This window comes from Mobula birostris, unplaced genomic scaffold, assembly GCF_030028105.1.
Source record: "Mobula birostris isolate sMobBir1 unplaced genomic scaffold, sMobBir1.hap1 scaffold_515, whole genome shotgun sequence".
Classification (NCBI taxonomy): domain Eukaryota; kingdom Metazoa; phylum Chordata; class Chondrichthyes; order Myliobatiformes; family Myliobatidae; genus Mobula; species Mobula birostris.
Window position 1 is genome coordinate 181,728 of NW_027278252.1, and position 18,412 is coordinate 200,139.

Consider the following 18,412-nt stretch of genomic DNA (forward strand, 5'->3'; position numbering starts at 1 on the left):
ACCCGGGAAAATATAAGCACAAACTTGCATCGGGCAAGTCCTGGGGCCCTGGTGCAACGGTTTCTGTGGACTGCGAATTGAAGCCACGTCCCCGGCACTAGCCGCAGAGACAAAAACGTCTTCGGAGCCTATATAGGAGAGATAATGAAACAAGGCTGTTCCGCACCAGTGTGATATTTTAACAACATACATAAAATTTTAATCTTACACCGTTGTGATAATGACAATACAATGCATTTAGTTCATCCACTCTAAATGAAAATCAACGGTTATGGTAACCTGAAATAAAAACATATTGCAAACTCACGTCACGCAGCATCTATGGAGAAAATGAGTTTGCAGATCGTCGGAACAAAGATTAACGCCCACAAAATGTTGGAGGAACTGACAAGCCAGGTAGAGTCTATGGAAATGAATAAACAGTTGGCGTTTCGGCCGAGACACAGACGGTCCCCCCCCCCCCCCGACGCTGTCTGACCTGCTAAGGGCAGCATGTTTTGTTCTTCCACGGATCCTGTATCTTTGTGAAATTCAAACTATAATTATTTCCTGCGGATATTCTCTGCATCCCTTGCCCAGTCGGTGCCTTTTTGCGCCACTCTTGTCCTGGGGGAGTAGCAGTCTGATAATTACTTCTATTATTCAGTTCTTCATCTTCATCTTCTCTCTTATAACATCTCAACCCGATGTTTCCTTTGTTATGTCCTGGTAATATGTTCTTCCACAGGATTATTCCCTTAACGGAGAAGGCCCTTTGTAATTTTGTTTAACGTGCGGAGACTGAGGCACGCGAAGCCACACACACTTTAATATTTTCCTTTTTTTCAGATTTCTGGCATCTAGTTTTTTTTATTTTATACACGCTCGTTCGTTATGTACTGTGTGGTATGATGTTCCTGGCAAACTTTTCTACAGAATTGGTTTGCTATTGCCTTCTTCCGGGATAGTGTTGTTACAAGACAGGTGACCCCAGTCACGATCAACATTCTTCACAGATTGTCTGCTTAGCGCCAGAGGTCGCTTCGTGTAACCAGGGCTTGTGATGTGCGCTATATATATGTCTTATTGTAATTTATAGCTTTTTAAATGCATTGCAATGGCGTGCTGCAGTAAAACAACAAATTTCCCGACATGTGCCAACCCGGCTCTAATTCTGATTCAGTAACAATCGTGCAGAATTACACACTGCCAACTGGTGGTGTAGTGGCAGCCGCACCAGACTTCGTGAGTGGTCCTCGGTTCGAATCCAGCCGGCTCCTCGCTGGCTTGAGCGCCGAGCTAGCAACTCAAGCCTTGTTAACAAAAACCAGACAAAAATGCTCACAAAATGTTGCTGTCTGATGAAGAACACCACCAGAGTTATACTGCAGTGTAAAAAATGAGACAACTTGAGAGCAGAAATCATGTCATGTTTATTTGATGTTGATCCGCAGAATGCTTTGACAGTGGTTCTGGCTATGTACGTGGAATCTGCAGCCCAGTGACAGTATTCCCAATGGATCCTGCTGGGATTATTTGGGGAGCAATCTCCAACGGCCTTCTCTGGGAGCCTCTGCACTGCCAACCAGAGGCAGGGACTTGTACACTCACCGTGGACACATGGCGTGGCGCCCACCATCCACGGGCAAGGTGACACCAGTGATGAAGGATGCTGCGTCAGACGCGAGGAAGGCGATGGCCTGGGCCACTTCATCCACCTGCCCAGGCCGTCCGAGGGCATGGGTCACCTTGCATTTGTTCAGGAACTGAAAGGAAAAGGAGGGAAGGGGTCAGCCACCACTGCATTCCCCACACACTTCCTGAAACCATCTGCTCCCCCCTTCCCCACACTGGATACTCCAGCCCACACATCACCCAAAACCAGCTGTTCTGCTATTCCACAATGACAGGCCCTTCCAGCCCAATGAGCCCACGCCGCCCAATTTCACCAATGCGACCAATTTGACCAATGCGACCAATTAACCTGCTAACCCGTACACCTTTGGAATGTGCGAGGAAACCGCAGCACCCAGAAGAAACCATTTGGTCACAGGGAGAACATACAATTTATTTGTTTGTAACTTATAGTAATTTTTACGTCTTACAGTGTACTGCTGCCACAAAACAACAAGTTTCGCAACGTGTCAGTGACCTTCTACAAGCGTACCGTGGAGTACATTCTGACGGCTGCATCGCTGTCCGGGTATGGGGGGAGGGGCTATCGCACAAGACTGAAGTAAGTTGCTGAAACTTGTAAAATGAGTCAGCTCTGTCATGGGCACTAGCCTCTTCATGGAGCGGTGTCTCAGAAAGGTGGCACCCAGTATTAAGCACATCACCCATCACCCAGGACATGCCCTCTTCTCATTGTTACCATCTAGGAGGTACAGAAGCCTGAAGGCACACATTTAGAGATTTAGAAACAGCTTCTTCCCCTCTGCCATCTGATTTCTAAATTAACATTGAACTCATGAATACTACCTCACTACTTTTTTATTGCTGTTTTTTTGTACTACATTTTAACTTGATAGACATATATCCTTACAGTAATTCACTTTTGTTTCTCTAGATTTATTTATCATGAATTGCATTGTACTGCTGCCGTAAAGTTGATGAATTTCACAACATATGCCGGTGATATTAAACCTGATTCTGATCTCAATGAAGGGTTCTTCAGCCTGGCCTCCGATAATCTACAACATTCAACTCAGAGAGAATGTCGTACCATCCATCCCCTGAACGGTGCTTCTATGGCAGCAAACCCAACACAAAGCAGTACTGTCCTTGAGCATCACTGGACTTGGAGTTGGTACCCAGCCTCCTCACCTCTGGTACAACCTGCACCATTTCCACGATGCTCTGTGCCCAACGACTTCCAGTGCTCAGACAGCAACGTCAGGGGAACGTTGCGTAATGCACAACCCCGACTGGGAGAGCTATCAACTGTTCCTTTGTCACATATAGAACAACACCACAGCCAGCAGCACTGTAGGAGCACCATTCCTACACCATCTGTGTGGTTCAGGAAATCTCACCAAGCAGAAGGTGAGGTACGAGTGCTGGTGTCAGCCAGGAGAGTGGTGTAATGGGAATAAAAACACTCAAGTCCACAGGTATTTGGATACGCAGAGACTGATTAAGGATAGTCAGCATGGCTTTATGTGTAGTAGGTCATGTCTAACCAGTCTTGTAGAGCTTTTAGAGGAAGATACTAGGAAAATTGGTAAAGGCAAGGCAGTGGGTGTTGCCTACAGAAGCATTTGACAAGTCCTGCATGGGAGGTTGGTCAAAAAGGTTCAATCGCTCGGCATTCAAGACGAGGTGGTAAATTGGATTAGACTTTGGCTTTGAGGGAGAAGCCAGAGAGTGGTAGATGGTTTGCTCTCTGATTGGAGGCCTGTGACTAGTGGAGTGCCACAGAGATCGGTGCCGGGTGCTTTGTTGTTTGTCATCTACACCAACAACCTGGATGATAATGTGGTTAGCTGGATAGGTAAATTTGCAGGTGGCAGCAAGATTGGGGGTATAGTGGACAATGAGGAAGACTTTCATGGCTTGCAGAGGGATCTAGACCAGTTGGAAAAAGATGGAATGTAATGCATTTGCTCTTCCAAAGGACCAACCAGGGTAGGGGTGCGGTGGAACAAGAGATCTGGAAATACAGGTCCTTAATCATTGAAAGTGGCATCAAAGGTAGATAGGGTCATAAAAAAGGCTTTTGGCACATTGGCTTCATTAATCAAAGTACTGAGTACAGGTGATGGGATGTTATGTTGAAGTTGTACAAGACATTGGTGAGGCCTAATTTGGAGTATTGTGTGCAGTTTTGGTCACCTACCTACAAGAAAGGTGTAAATAAGATTTAAAGAGTAGAGAGAAAATTTATAAGGATTTTGCCAGGTCTGGAAGATCTGAGTTAAAATCAGAGATTGAATAGGTTCGGACTTTATTCCTTGGAATGTAGAAGATTGAGAACAGATTTAATAGAGGCATACAAAATTATGAGTGGTATAGATCAGGTAAATGCAAGCGTTCCTTTTTCCTCTGGTGGGACTACAACTAGAGGTCATGGGTTAAAGGTGAAAGGTAAAAGTTTAATGGAAACATGAGGGGAAACTTCTTCACTCAGAGGGTGGTGAGAGTGTGGAATGAGTTGTCAGCACAAGTGGCGTAAGCAAGCTTGATTTAAGAAAAGGTTCAAAGATTCATTTTATTATCAAATTATGTATGCAGAATACAACTCTGAGATTTGTCTTCTCCAGATAGCCAGAAAATACAAAAGAACCATGGAAGCCATTGAGGCTCTCCTCCCAAATGAAAAAGAAAAAGAAAGAAAACTCAAAAAATCCACCCCCTCCCTCCACAACCTCTCCCTTACACAAAAACTAACAGGTCGTTTCCCCAGACAGGGCAGCTCCAATATCAAACTCCTAAACCCACCTACCTCTCCCTTGCATAAAAACTAACAGATCACCCACCCAGACACAGACATGGCAGCCCAAAAATCAAACCCTAAACCCACCAACCCCTCCCTCACACGAAAACAGATCACCCACCTGGACACAGACATGGCAGCTCAAACATCAAACCCCAAATCCCCAAGCTTCTCCCACACAAAAAAAACGGGCAATAACATTAAACCACCAACCTCTCCTTACCTAAAATAGTAGCGTATCCCCCACTGACTAATCAGCAACAGTGAAAACACTGAAAAACTGAAGGAGACCGGCATAAATTACATTCCACACTAATAATCACATAGGTCTCAGAATTTCGAAAACATGCTCTATCAGCATCGAGCAGAGCAAGAGCTCGATCTTAGGGTTCAATGGTTAAGAGAAGTTTGGATAGGTATATGGATGCTAGGGGTATGGAGGGCTATGGTCCCAGTGCAGGTCGATGCGAGTCGGCAGATTAAATGGTTGGGTACAGACTAGATGGGCCAAAGGGCCTGTTTCTGTGCTGTACTTGTCTACGACTCTGAAGAGCCCAGTGCAAGAATTAGAAGATGAATTGAAGGAAGGCAAGAACTACGCACCATGAACAGAATTAGGAATGATTTTCAGCATCAGAGGCCTCAACAGCACTGAGCAGACGTGGGGTAAGATCCCTTCCCCAGGAGAATAGCCCAATCCGAACTGACTTAACCTATCCCTAACCCACAAACAGACCGCAGTCAGACAACTAGGTCCAGTGTGAACCTTAATCAATTAAAAATAACATGCACACCTAAAGCAAACCCATGCAAATGTTTTGAGTCTATGATTTAGTGTAGGCTCCCAACCAGCCCCTAATGTCAGCTTCCTCAACAACATTAACCTTTTCTGAAGAACACTGGTGCACCTCAGGGGTGTGTGCTTAGCCCACTGCTCTACTCTCTATATACACATGACTGTGTGGCTAGGCATAGCTTGATTACCATCTATAAATTTGCTGACGATACAACCATTGTTGGTAGAATCTCAGGTGGTGACGAGAGGGTGTACAGGAGTGAGCTATGCCAACCAGTGGAATGGTGCCGCAGCAACAACCTGGCACTCAACGTCAGTAAGACGAAAGAGCTGATTGTGGACTTCAGGAAGGGTAAGAGGAAGGAACACAAACCAATCCTCATAGAGGGATCAGAAGTGGAGAAAGTGAGCAGCTTCAAGTTCCTGGGTGTCAAGATCTCTGAGGATCTAACCTGGTCCCAACATATCGATGCAGTTATAAAGAAGGCAAGACAGCGGCTATACTTTATTAGGAGTTTGAAGAGATTTGGCGTGTCAACAAATACACTCAAAAACTTCTATAGTTGTACTGTGGAGAGCATTCTGACAGGCTGCATCACTGTCTGGTATGGGGGGGCCAAAAGAAGCTGCATAGTTTGTAAATCTAGTCAGCTCCATCTTGGGTACTAGCCTACAAAGGACCCAGGACATCTTCAGGGAGCGGTGTCTCAGAAAGGCACTGTCCATTATTAAGGACCTCCAGCACCCAAGGCATGCCCTTTTTTCACTGTTACCGTCGGGTAAGAGATACAGAAGCCTGAAGGCACACACTCAGCAATTCAGGAACAGCTTCTTCCCCTCTGCCATCCGATTCCTAAATGGACATTGAATCGTTGGACACTACCTCACTTTTTTAAAAATATACAGTATTTCTGTTTTTGCACGTTTTTTAAAAAAATCTATTCGATATACATAAATAATTTACTTATTTACTTATTGTTTTCTCTTTTCTTTCTCTGCTAGATTATGCATTGCATTGAGCTGCTGCTGCTAAGTTAATGAATTTCACGTCACATGCCGATGATAATAAACCTGATTCTGATTCTGAACATAAACATTTAGCCAATACCTTCTAGTGTAAGCACAGCCGTAGGATAAAGGGAATCAAGTTCTCGGCAAGGTTATGTGGTGGTTACCAGTGATGTTGGTAATCTCAGATGCTAAGCATTAACAAACACAAGGCAGATGAAACGGAGACACCTCTTTTTCTCTTATTAGGGAAGAGAGAGAGAGCCTGTGGTATGTCGAATTACCGGGTGAACGAGTATTCCTTGGGATACTGCTAGTCTGCATCTTTATTGATGCTTTGCTGCACACTTGAGTGCTCGGTGGGGGGTGCTGATGCTTTTTTGGTTGGTGGGGGAGGGGGGATCATCACTTTGCTGCTGTTTATGTGTGGGAGGAGGGAGCTGGGGGGGCTTTGTGTTTCTAACATTTAACTGTCAGTCATTCTTTGGGGCACTCCTCTGTTTTCATGGATGTTTGCAAAGAAAAAGCATTTCAGGATGTATATTGTATACATTTCTCTGACATTAAATGTACCTATTGAAGAGGTAATCTCTCCCCCCACCCCACCTTACTGCCCACAAACAGATGCCCCTTCCCTTGATCAGGGGAGGCCTGACAGTAGCAGGACCCAGCCCCAGCCACTGCTGCCACTTACCTCAGCGTAGGCCCCCTCGGTCAGACCAGCTCTCTTGTGGATATCCGTAACGATTACTCCAGGACTGGAAAAGAGCAGAGAGTGACAGAAAGGTGGGAAGGGGTGCTGGGGACTGATACGCAGAGGGGTGCCGGGGACTGAGACACAGAGGGGTGGCGAGGTACAGAATGAGCAGGCTGAGGCAATGCCATGAAGCTGAATTTGCTTTGTGTTGTTTCAGTTGGTGAGCTGGGGCACAAGGCAGTGTCCCTGGCCTCTGCATCTGGATTCAGCTCTCGTCTCCTGCTCAGGAGCCATGTATGTGACCACGTTGGGCAGGCAGCACCCGGGTCGGCTGTGATGCCCTCAGGAGTCAAATATCCTGAGGGTTCACTGTTAGGGATCACACACTTGAAAGGCCACAAGAGGCTGAGGGGAAGTACGTTACTGAGACTGCACTTTCATAGAGACGTGTTGTTGGAAAAAGAAGGATGCAATAAAGCAACATGGGAAACATAAATGCCAAAAGCAGGGAGGAATTGGACAGACAGGTTTTCCTGCATTACTCACTTCACAGCATTCACCCGAACGTTCTTGAGGGCCAGATCTGAGGGGATGAAGCAGACAGTTAGTCACTGCCACTGTCTTCCATCCTGATCCAAGATCCCAAAACAACTGTGCATTCTGGCGTAAAGAGGGGTGTGAGATGAGAGGAGAGGAGCCCCATGGAGCTGGTATACCTCACCTGAACCACAGTGTGGCTGAAGATGTCAGATATAGTCTCGTCACATAGTATAGCTCTCTGGTGTCACAGAGCATCATCACGGGGACGAGGTAACGAGGAGGATTGATGGGGCTAGTATGTTTTTAATAAGGTCCATGTAGCCGCAGGAGTAGTAGCAGAAGATTGAAGAGTAGCAAGTGTTACTTCTTTGTAGGTAGGCACATGGATGAAAGAGAAATGAAGGGCTATGTGGGAGGGAAGGGTCAGATTGATCTTAGAGTAGGTTAAAGGTCAGCACAACATCATGGGCCGAAGGGTTTGTACTGTGCTGTAGTGTTTTATGTTCTAAGTTCACTGGAAAGGGATCAGAGGAGATTTGAGGATGAAGTCAGAAGTGGTAAATTGTAGCTAAGGAAATAGGCGGGCTGGGCTAGTTTCTTTTGGAAGAGGACACTGACGGGAGGCCTAACCAAGGTTAACATTACGAGTAAGGACTCATTTCCTTTAGCAGCAGGGGGCATGGGTTTAAAGTAATTGGCAGAAGGATTAGAGACAGACAGACTACGTGTGGTATAGAACTCACTTCCTGAAGAGGTTGCGGGGATAGAAACCCTTATCACATTGAGCTGGGAAGTGCAGTTGAAGATCTCCTTCAACAGGTACAAGCATAATGGGCCGAATGTCCTCCCTGTATGTTATGCATTGTTTGTGATTCACTGAGGCCCAGAGGCAGGCACTGGTGCAGTGACCGAGTCCTGCTGTCCCTTCAGAACAGAAAGCAGCCACATGCAGATACACAGTCACCCTGAACACACATGAACACCTACGTCCCCCTCATACCCACACACCTAACCTCCCATCTGCACACCCTGTAGGGTTTATTCCAACAGATGCATCCTTAAATACACATTGATGTAGTCTCTCACTACAACAGCATTAAAACCGTGTCTTCCTGTCTGCTCAACGGATCAACGTCGGGAGAGTTTAAGTCTGCGGTTGCGTGGTGGGTAAGGCAGCCCGCATGCCAAGGCAAAGCTCAAAACCTTAAGTTGTCTAAGTTAATAAAATTCAAGGGAGAATATCCCCTGAATAATAGTTTACCGTCCTGGATACTGTTGGCGGGGACGGCCAACCAGGTGTGAGCCACGGTGGCAGGGCCTCCGGCACTGAGTCTGACCCGGTGGTGCAGAAACGTGGGATGGAGAAGAGGAGAGCTATTGTCATTAGAGACTCTATAGTCAGGGGAGCAGACAGGAGGTTTTGTGGACGTGAGAAGGACACCCGCATGGTTTGTTGCCTCCCGGGTGCCAAGGTCCGGGATGTCTCTGACCGGGTGCACGACATCCTGGTACAAGAGGGAAAGTAACCAGAAGTCATGATACATGTTGGGACCAACGACACAGGCAGGAAGAGGGATGAGGTCCTGAAGTGTGAGTTTTGGGAACTAGGCAGAAGGCTGAAGAACAGGACCTCAAGGGTGGCATTCTCAGGATTGCTGCCAGTGCTGCATGACAGTGATGGTAAGAATTGGAGGAGATGGCAGTTGAATGCGTGGCTGAGGAGTTGGTGCAGGGAGCAGGGTTTTAGATTTTTGGATCATTGGGATCTCTTCTGGGGAAGGTGAGACCTGTACAGATTGGATGGGTTGCACCTGAACTCGAGGGGGAGCAATATCCTTCCAGGTAGGTTTGCTAGCATGGTTCGGGAGGGTTTAAACTAATTTGCAAGGGGGATGGGACCCGGAGCGATAGAGCAGTGAAAGAAGTGCATGGAGTAAAGCCAGATCTAACATATAGAGAGGCTTTGAGGAAAGAGAAGCAGAATAACCAGTGTAAAGACAGTAAGGTAGAAGGGCTGAAATGTGTGTACCTCAATGCAAGAAGCATCAGGAACAAAGGTGATGAACTGAGACCTTGGATACATACATGGAATTATGATGTAGTGGCCATTACAGAGACTTGGCTGGCACCAGAGCAGGAACGGATTCTCAATATTCCTGGATTTCAGAGCTTTAAAAGGGATAGAGAGGGTGGAAAAAGGGGAGGACGGGTAGCATTACTGGTCAGGGATACTATTACAGCTACAGAAAGGGTGGGTAATATAGCAGGATCCTCTTTTGAGTCAGTATGGGTGGAAGTCAGGAACAGGAAGGGAGCAGTTACTCTATTGGGGGTATTCTATAGGCCCCCTGGTAACAGCAGAGATACAGAGGAGCAGATTGGGAGGCAGATTTTGGAAAGGTGCAAAAGTAACAGGGTTGTTATCATGGGCGACTTTAACTTCCCCAATATTGATTGGCACCTGATTAGTTCCAAGGGTTTAGATGGGGCAGAGTTTGTTAGGTGTGTCCAGGACAGATTCCTGTCACAGTATGTGGACAGGCCGACTAGGGGGAATGCCATACTAGATCTAGTACTAGGTAATGAACTGGTTCAGGTCACAGATCTCTCAGTGGGTGAGCATCTGAGGGACAGTGACCACCGCTCCCTGGCCTTTCATGGAAAAGGACAGAATCAGGGAGAACAGGAAAATTTTTAATTGGGGAAGGGCAAATTATGAGGCTATAAGGCTAGAACTTGCGGGTGTGAATTGGGATGATGTTTTTGTAGGGAAATGTACTATGGACATGTGGTCGATGTTTACAGATCTCTTGCAGCATGTTAGGGATAAATTTGTCCTGCTGAGGAAGATAAAGAATGGTAGGGTGAAGGAACCATGGGTGACAAGTGAGGTGGAAAACCTAGTCAGGTGGAAGAAAGCAGCATACATGAAGTTTAGGAAGCAAGGATCAGATGGGTATACTGAGGAATATAGGGAAGCAAGAAAGGAGCTTAAGAAGGGGCTGAGAAGAGCAAGAAGGGGGCATGAGAAGGCCTTGGCGAGTAGGGTAAAGGAAAACCCCAAGGCATTCTTCAATTATGTGAAGAACAAAAGGATGACAGGAGTGAAGGTAGGACCGATTAGAGATGAAAGGTGGGAAGATGTGCCTCGAGGCTGTGGAAGTGAGCGAGGTCCTCAATGAATACTTCTCTTCGGTATTCACCAATGAGAGGGAACTTGATGATGGTGAGGACAATATGAGTGAGGTTGATGTTCTAGAGCATGTTGATATTAAGGGTGAGGAGGTGTTGGAGTTGTTAAAATACATTAGGACGGATAAGTCCCCGGGGTCTGACAGAATATTCCCCAGGCTGCTCCATGAGGCGAGGGAAGAGATTGCTGAGCCTCTGGCTAGGATCTTTATATCCTCGTTGTCCATGGGAATGGTACCGGAGGATTGGAGGGAGGCAAATGTTGTCCTCTTGTTCAAAAAAGGTAGTAGGGACAGTCCGGGTAATTATAGACCAGTGAGCCTTACGTCTGTGGTGGGAAAGCTGTTGGAAAAGATTCTTAGAGATGGACTTCCGGGTCATCAAGGGAATGGCGGCGTAAGGAAAAGGTCTCTCGACAAAAAAGAAGGTAAACTGCCCCATAATCGAATTTAGACAAATACTTAATATTGCACAACTATATTAATAAAAGGGGCAAGGATGATGTCTAAGAACAAGATTAAAAAGTCCGCTCCGAAGGCTGATAAACATAAAGAGACGCAGCAAGGCGACAGGCCTAGCTCCCCCACGGCAAGCCAGGACGGAGATAATGAGGGGGAATCGGTGACTCTGTCCTTGATTCTCGGAGAGATTCGCGAGTTCCGACAAGATAACAGCAAACAGCTGGAAGATATTAAAGGAGAAATAGTAAAAACTAACTCGCGGATAGATGAAGCCCAAGCGAGGATTGTTGGAATTGAAGAGAAGCTACAAAACGCAGAGGAGGTGATAGCAGAAATGCTGAAGCTGCAAGACCAGCTCCAGTGGAAACTAATAGATCAAGAAGGCCGCTCGAGAAAGGAAAATGTGAGGATTTACGGAGTTCCCGAAGGAACTGAAGGTAAACCCGGATTGATGACTCCCTTCGTGGAGAAGCTACTTAGAGAGAACCTTGATATATCAGCCGCAAAAGACCTACAGATAGAAAGAGCTCACCGCGCGTTGGCACCACAGCCCCCGGCAGGCGCCCAGCCCAGATCGATTCTGGTCAGATTTCTCAGTTACAGAACAAAGGAAGAGGTGCTTAAACGGGCAAGGCAAAAGAAAGGTTTCACGTGGAACAACTGTAAAATCAGTTTAGACCACGACTACGCACCGGGGATTCTTGCCAGACGGAAGGAATATACGGAAACACGGAGAGTCCTGAAGGAAAACAACATCAAATTCCAGACCCTGTATCCAGCTCGGCTGAGAGTCCTTTACGACGAAGGGACAAAAATTTACGCTACGGTGGAGGAAGCAACGTTGGACCTGGCGGACCGGGGACTACCTATTAAAGTTATCACCCAACCGGAGTCGCTACTGGAGAGGATTCGGCAGAAGTCGTGGCAGTTAGTGGGGCGAGGATGCTCCACACGAACCAGAGTGTCAAACTACAAGGAAAAGCTGCAAATATTCAGACGCAAATGTACAGAGAACACAGATTAATTAAGAGAAATGACTGAAAAGAGTAAATCGGACTTAAAGGTAAAATGAAAACTGGTAACTGAAAATAAACTAGGCAGAATAACTTGAATGATAGCAATATGGTCAAGACATAAAAAGGAGAAAATTCTCTATGATTATTCAAACTGCTGAGGGCCCTCTAACACAGGGTGAAGATAGAGGTTATCCCTCTGAACTGAGGCGGGTCGGTGCTCAGGCCTCACTGTGGGAAGTCGGGAAAAATTTTCAAATGTTACAAGTTCAAAAATGTCTAGCGTGTGGTTATATGTCTTGGTTTACTGTTGAGAAGGGATTGCTTACTGTTTGGTTAGAAAAGGAGAGTGGTTTTTTTTCTACTAGAGAAAAATGCAAACTGAATTGGTAAAAATAATTTCCTATAATGTTAATGGGGTTTTAAATCCAATTAAAAGAAATAAATTATGTCTAAATTGAAAAAAGAGAGGGCACAAATAGCTTTCCTCCAGGAAACACATATGAGCCAATCTGAACATGGAAAATTAAAAAGAATGGGCTTTAAGCATGTATTTTATTCATCATATAAATTGAGTCACAAAAGAGGGGTAGCTACTTTAATATCAAGTACTCTTAATTATGAACATATTTCAGAGACTAGGACAAAGGAGGACAGTTCGTAAAAATCACAGGAAGAATAGAAGGTGCAGAAATAACATTGCTGAATGTTTATGCTCCTCCAGGTTGTGAATGGTCATTTTATAGACACATTTTTGACCTAATGGTCAGTTCTCAAGGGGTAGTAACTTGTGGAGGGGATTTTAATATTAGATTAAATCCTATATTAGATTCTTCAAGAATAGTTACTCAGAATAAACCTGACTCGGAAAGTGAATTCATTGATGGAGGAGTTGGGAATTATAGATGTCTGGAGGGAATTACACCCTACTAGTAAAGATTATACATATTACTCTTTCCCTCATTCAGCCTGTTCAAGGATAGACTATTTCTTTATCTTTAATACAGATAGACTCAGGATAAAAAACTGTAATATTGCAACAATTGATCTGTCGGATCATAGCCCAGTCTCTATGTCTCTAATCCTGGAAAGGAAAATGAGGAAAACACTATGGAGGCTAAACTCACATATACTCAATAACCCGAAAGTAATGGAGAGGTTAAGGGGAGAAATCAAAGAATATCTAGACCTTAATGACACGGGAGAAACATCACCAGTGATCTTATGGGATACATTGAAAGCTGTACTGAGAGGGAAAATTATTTCCATTACCACTCACATGAAAAAAAATCAATGCACAAAAATTAGCAGACCTTCAAGGAAAATTAAAACAACTTCAAGTTGTAGATAGCAACAAAAGTAATTCAAATCGAAAACAGGAAATTAGGAAATTGCAAAGTGAAATTGACGATATTTATACGTTGGAAACTCAAAGAAATTTTCTTTACCTGAGACAAAAGAATTATGAAGTAGGAGGTAAATCAGCTAGATTATTAGCATATAAATTACGAAAACAACAAGCAGACAATACAATTCATAAAATAAAGAATCCAAAGACAAAGCTTGTGGAGAGTACAATAGGGAAAATTCAAGAGAGTTTTGAAACATATTATCGAGAGCTGTACTCCCAACCCCAGGCCCCCAATGAGCCCTATATAGACAGTGTATTGAATTTTTTACATCTACCTAAATTTACAGATTTACAAAATGAAAGTTTATTAGAACCAGTAACTGTCAAAGAACTGAACGTGGCCATCTCTAGGTTAAAGGCTGGAAAGTCCCCGGGTTCTGATGGGTTTACCTCAGAGTGGTACAAGTCCCTGAAGACACAGTTAGCCACATTACTACTTAACACCTTTAATTGGATCTTGCAGAGAGGAGAAACTCCACCTTCCTGGAGAGAAGCGATTATTTCAGTTATTCCTAAAGAGGGTAAAGATAAACTAGAATGTGGCAATTATCAGCCAATTAGTGTTCTTAATTTAGATTACAAACTATTTACATCTATATTAGCGCGCAGATTGGAAAAGCTTTTACCTGGCCTGATCCACTTAGACCAGACTGGATTTATTCAACAAAGACAAACACAGGACAACATAAGGAGAACTCTACACATATTAGAACAGGTTAATAAGAACGAGACAGAGACAATGGTAGTAGGATTGGACGCTCAGAAAGCTTTTGATTCGGTTAGTTGGACATTCCTATACAGAGTGTTAGGAAGATTCGGCTTTCAAGAAAAGTTTATTAAAGTAATTCAGACTCTATATGACAGCCCTACAGCCCGAATTAAGACAAATGGGGACCTCTCTGACTCCTTCATCTTAGAGAGAGGCACTAGACAGGGCTGCCCAATTTCTCCTCTCCTTTTTGCGCTATATATTGAACCACTTGCCCAACTAATAAGACAGAGCGAAATCGTAAAAGGTATCAAGGTGGCAGGGATTGAACAGAAAGTGGCGTTATTCGCAGATGATGTTTCGGTCTATCTGAGTGAACCAGAAAAATCATTTATAGGATTGTTTACACTGTTGGATGACTTTGGGAAAATATCAGGTTATAAAATAAATGTAAAGAAAACGCAGGTTATGTCCCTAAATTATACACCATCCAAAAAATTGCAGGATACATATGATCTTAAGTGGGAAGCTAAATCATTAAAATATTTAGGAATAACCCTGCCGAAGGATCTTTCAACACTGTAACAGGTAAATTATGGGCCATTAATCTCAGAGATAAAAGCAGATATGCATAGATGGAATTTTATCCCCTTTTTAAATTCAAGGATAAATACTATAAAAATGAATATTCTTCCTCGGTTATTGTATCTTTTCAGTACTTTACCAGTGGAGGTGGATGATAATCAATTCAGGGAATGGGACAAATGGATTTCCCGCTTCATTTGGCAAGGAAAGAAACCTAGAATTCAATATAACACCTTACAGTTAGGGAAGGAAGGAGGAGGTATGGTTCTTCCTTGCCTGAGAAATTATTTTTATGCCTCACAGATAACCCCTCTGTTATATTGGTATAATAGGGAATATAAGGCTAGATGGAAGGAAATAGAATTTGGATTAGTTGACAGTTTTCCTCTTCAGGCCTCAATAGCTGACAAAGGATTGATGGCCCAGTTGGAAAAATTTAAAAACGCTTGGATAAATCTTACATTAAAAGTATGGCAGAAGGTGGTTAATTCATGTGGAATTAATAACATGTTAAAACTCTTTAGATGGTGTGCATATGATACCGAATTCCTGCCCAACAGAGGAGATAAAAGATTTGAGCTATGGATAAAGAAAGGTCTTACAACCTACCTCTCATTTATAGATAAAAGAGTATTACAAAGTTTCCAAATCCTGCAGGACAAACATGGCCTAGAACATAATGACTTTTTTAGATACCTTCAAGTACGAAACTATGTTAACCAGAGCTGTAGATATACAGACCTATCAACAGTAGAATTAGAATTTTTCAAGATTCTGAATTCGGTTTGCAGTTCAATACCTAGTAAATCAGTTTCTCGATTATATAATGTACTCTCCCATGCTAAAAATGTAAATACACTGTATATTAAAGAGAAGTGGGAGAAAGAAGCGGGGTTGGTACTTTCAGAGGAGGCTTGGGAGAAAATCTGCAGCTTTCAATGGTCCTCGACTAATTCTTTGACTTGGAGAGAACATTGTTGGAAAAACATTATAAGATACTTCAAGACCCCATATCAGGAAAAATATAAAGATACAAATGTGATGTGTTGGAGAAGGTGCGGCTCCAAGGAGGCAAATCATTTTCATATTTTTTGGGATTGTCCTAAATTAAGTCTATTTTGGGAAGGTATTCATAGAACATTAGTTAAGGTACTTAGGTCCCAGATACCTCTGAACTTTGAGATGCTCTATTTGGGGCATGTATTGTTTCTTGAACAGAAGGAAGATATAAAGTTGCTGCAGGCCCTCTTAGCAGCAAGTAAGAAATCAATCACTAGAAAATGGCTAAATCCAATACCACCTACATTAGAAGATTGGTACGAAATTATCTTGGAAATATTTAAAATGGAAAAGTTGACTTACTCCCTGAGAACTCAAAAAGAAAAATTTTATCAAATCTGGAATAAATGGATTGAATATATAACCCCAATGCGAGCAGACTTTAGATGACTCTCCTAATGATTTATACTGCTCTTCTCATCAACACAGTAATATTGCTAACGTAAGCACCCCTAGTCTAAATGTTTGTTTTTTTTTGTTTTCTTTTGGAAAATAGAGAATTAACACAAGTAAAGGGAAAGATTTGGGAAAGGGATAAAAAAAAATGAAAAAATTAAGTAAGTACATAGGGATTGGATAATTATGTCTGCGGGCAGGAGCAAGCATGAACAAATTAGGATATAAACATCTACAATGGTTGATACATAGGCTTATATACAACATTTTGGACCAGTGGAAATGGTCCAGAAGAGTTATATGGAAACTATTATTACCATTTTTCTTAACAACTAATTCCATTACTTAGCCTAATAGGTTAGATTTACCACAGTACATAATTATCTATTTAAATGTTTATTTTCTTTTTATATCATCTCAATGTGTACTTAAGAATGTATAAATAATTGTAGTTTTATACATATAAAAAAATGGAAAAGGTTATATGTGTGAAAAAAGTACATGATATTTGTGAATTCCTTATCCAAATAAAAATAAAATTAAAAAAAAAGGAAAAGATTCTTAGAGATAGGATCTATGGGCATTTAGAGAATCATGGTCTGATCAGGGACAGTCAGCATGGCTTTGTGAAGGGCAGATCGTATCTAACAAGCCTGATAGAGTTCTTTGAGGAGGTGACCAAGCATATAGATGAGGGTAGTGCAGTGGCTGTGATCTATATGGATTTTCGTAAGGCATTTGACAAGGTTCCACACGGTAGGCTTATTCAGAAAGTCAGAAGGCATGGGATCCAGGGAAGTTTGGCCAGGTGGATTCAGAATTGGCTTGCCTGAAGAAGGCAGAGGGTCATGGTGGAGGGAGTACATTCAGATTGGAGGATTGTGACTAGTGGTGTCCCACAAGGATCTGTTCCGGGACCTCCAATTTTCATGATTTTTATTAATGACCTGGATGTGGGGGTAGAAGGCTGGGTTGGCAAAGTTTGCAGATGACACAAAGGTTGGTGGTGTTGTAGATAGTGTAAAGGATTGTCAAAGATTGCAGAGAGACATTAATAGAATGCAGGAGTGGGCTGAGAAGTGGCAGATGGAGTTCAACCCAGAGAAGTGTGAGGTGGTACACTTTGGAAGGACAAACTCCAAGGCAGAGTACAAAGTAAATGGCAGGATACTTGGTAGAGTGGAGGAGCAGAAGGATCTGGGGGTACAAGTCCACAGATCCCTGAAAGTTGCCTCACAGGTGGATAGGGTAGTTAAGAAAGCTTATAGGGTGTTAGCTTTCATAAGTCGAGGGATAGAGTTTAAGAGTCGCGATGTAATGATGCAGCTCTATAAAACTCTGGTTAGGTCACACTTGGAGTACTGTGTCCAGTTCTGGTCACCTCACTATAGGAAGGATGTGGAAGCATTGGAAAGGGTACAGAGGAGATTTACCAGGGTGCTGCCTGGTTTAGAGAGTATGCATTATGATCAGAGATTAAGGGAGCTAGGGCTTTACTCTTTGGAGAGGTGAATGAGAGGAGACATGATAGAGGTGTACAAGATAATAAGAGGAATAGATAGAGTGGATAGCCAGCGCCTCTTCCCCAGGGCACCACTGCTCAATACAAGAGGACATGGCTTTAAGGTAAGGGGTGGGAAGTTCAAAGGGGATATTAGAAGAAGGTTTTTTACTCAGAGAGTGGTTGGTGCGTGGAATGCCCTGCCTGAGTCAGTGGTGGAGGCAGTTACACTAGCGAAGTTTAAGAGACTACTAGACAGGTATATGGAGGAATTTAAGGTGGGGGCTTATATGGGAGGCAGGGTTTGAGGGTCGGCACGTTGTGGGCCGAAGGGCCTGTACTGTGCTGTACTATTCTATGTTCTATGTTTAATATTCAGTAAGGGCTGCTCTCACCCAGAGCCATACACCGAGTGAACTGGTCCAGGGCTGACTTCGACATACAGTAAGCCACAACTCCGGGGAACTGTGGGAACACAAGAAGAAAACAGTGGATGTGCATCCTGGGTGAATAGGTCACCAAGCTTCCATCACCATGCTCTGCATTCCGTAAGGATCACTGTCTCCCAGAATTCATTTACACGGCACTGTCACTGTAATGTTTGAACACTGTATTTATGTTTCTGCATCT

General features: G+C 43.6%; 1 protein-coding gene across 1 annotated transcript in view; it reads right to left on the reverse strand.

Moving 5' to 3' along the window:
• Window positions 1-181: 181 nt before the first annotated feature.
• LOC140193344 (3-oxoacyl-[acyl-carrier-protein] reductase FabG) overlaps window positions 182-18,412 on the reverse strand; it is a 42,902-nt gene continuing 24,671 nt past the window's right edge. Inside the window, exons 5-8 of the mRNA XM_072250669.1 lie at window positions 18,178-18,247; window positions 7,462-7,498; window positions 6,913-6,976; window positions 182-1,745 (exon numbers count right to left, since the gene is read on the reverse strand). Coding sequence (XP_072106770.1) covers window positions 1,587-1,745; window positions 6,913-6,976; window positions 7,462-7,498; window positions 18,178-18,247 — 330 coding nt within the window. The 3' untranslated portion in view covers window positions 182-1,586. The remainder of the gene's footprint in view (window positions 1,746-6,912; window positions 6,977-7,461; window positions 7,499-18,177; window positions 18,248-18,412) is intronic.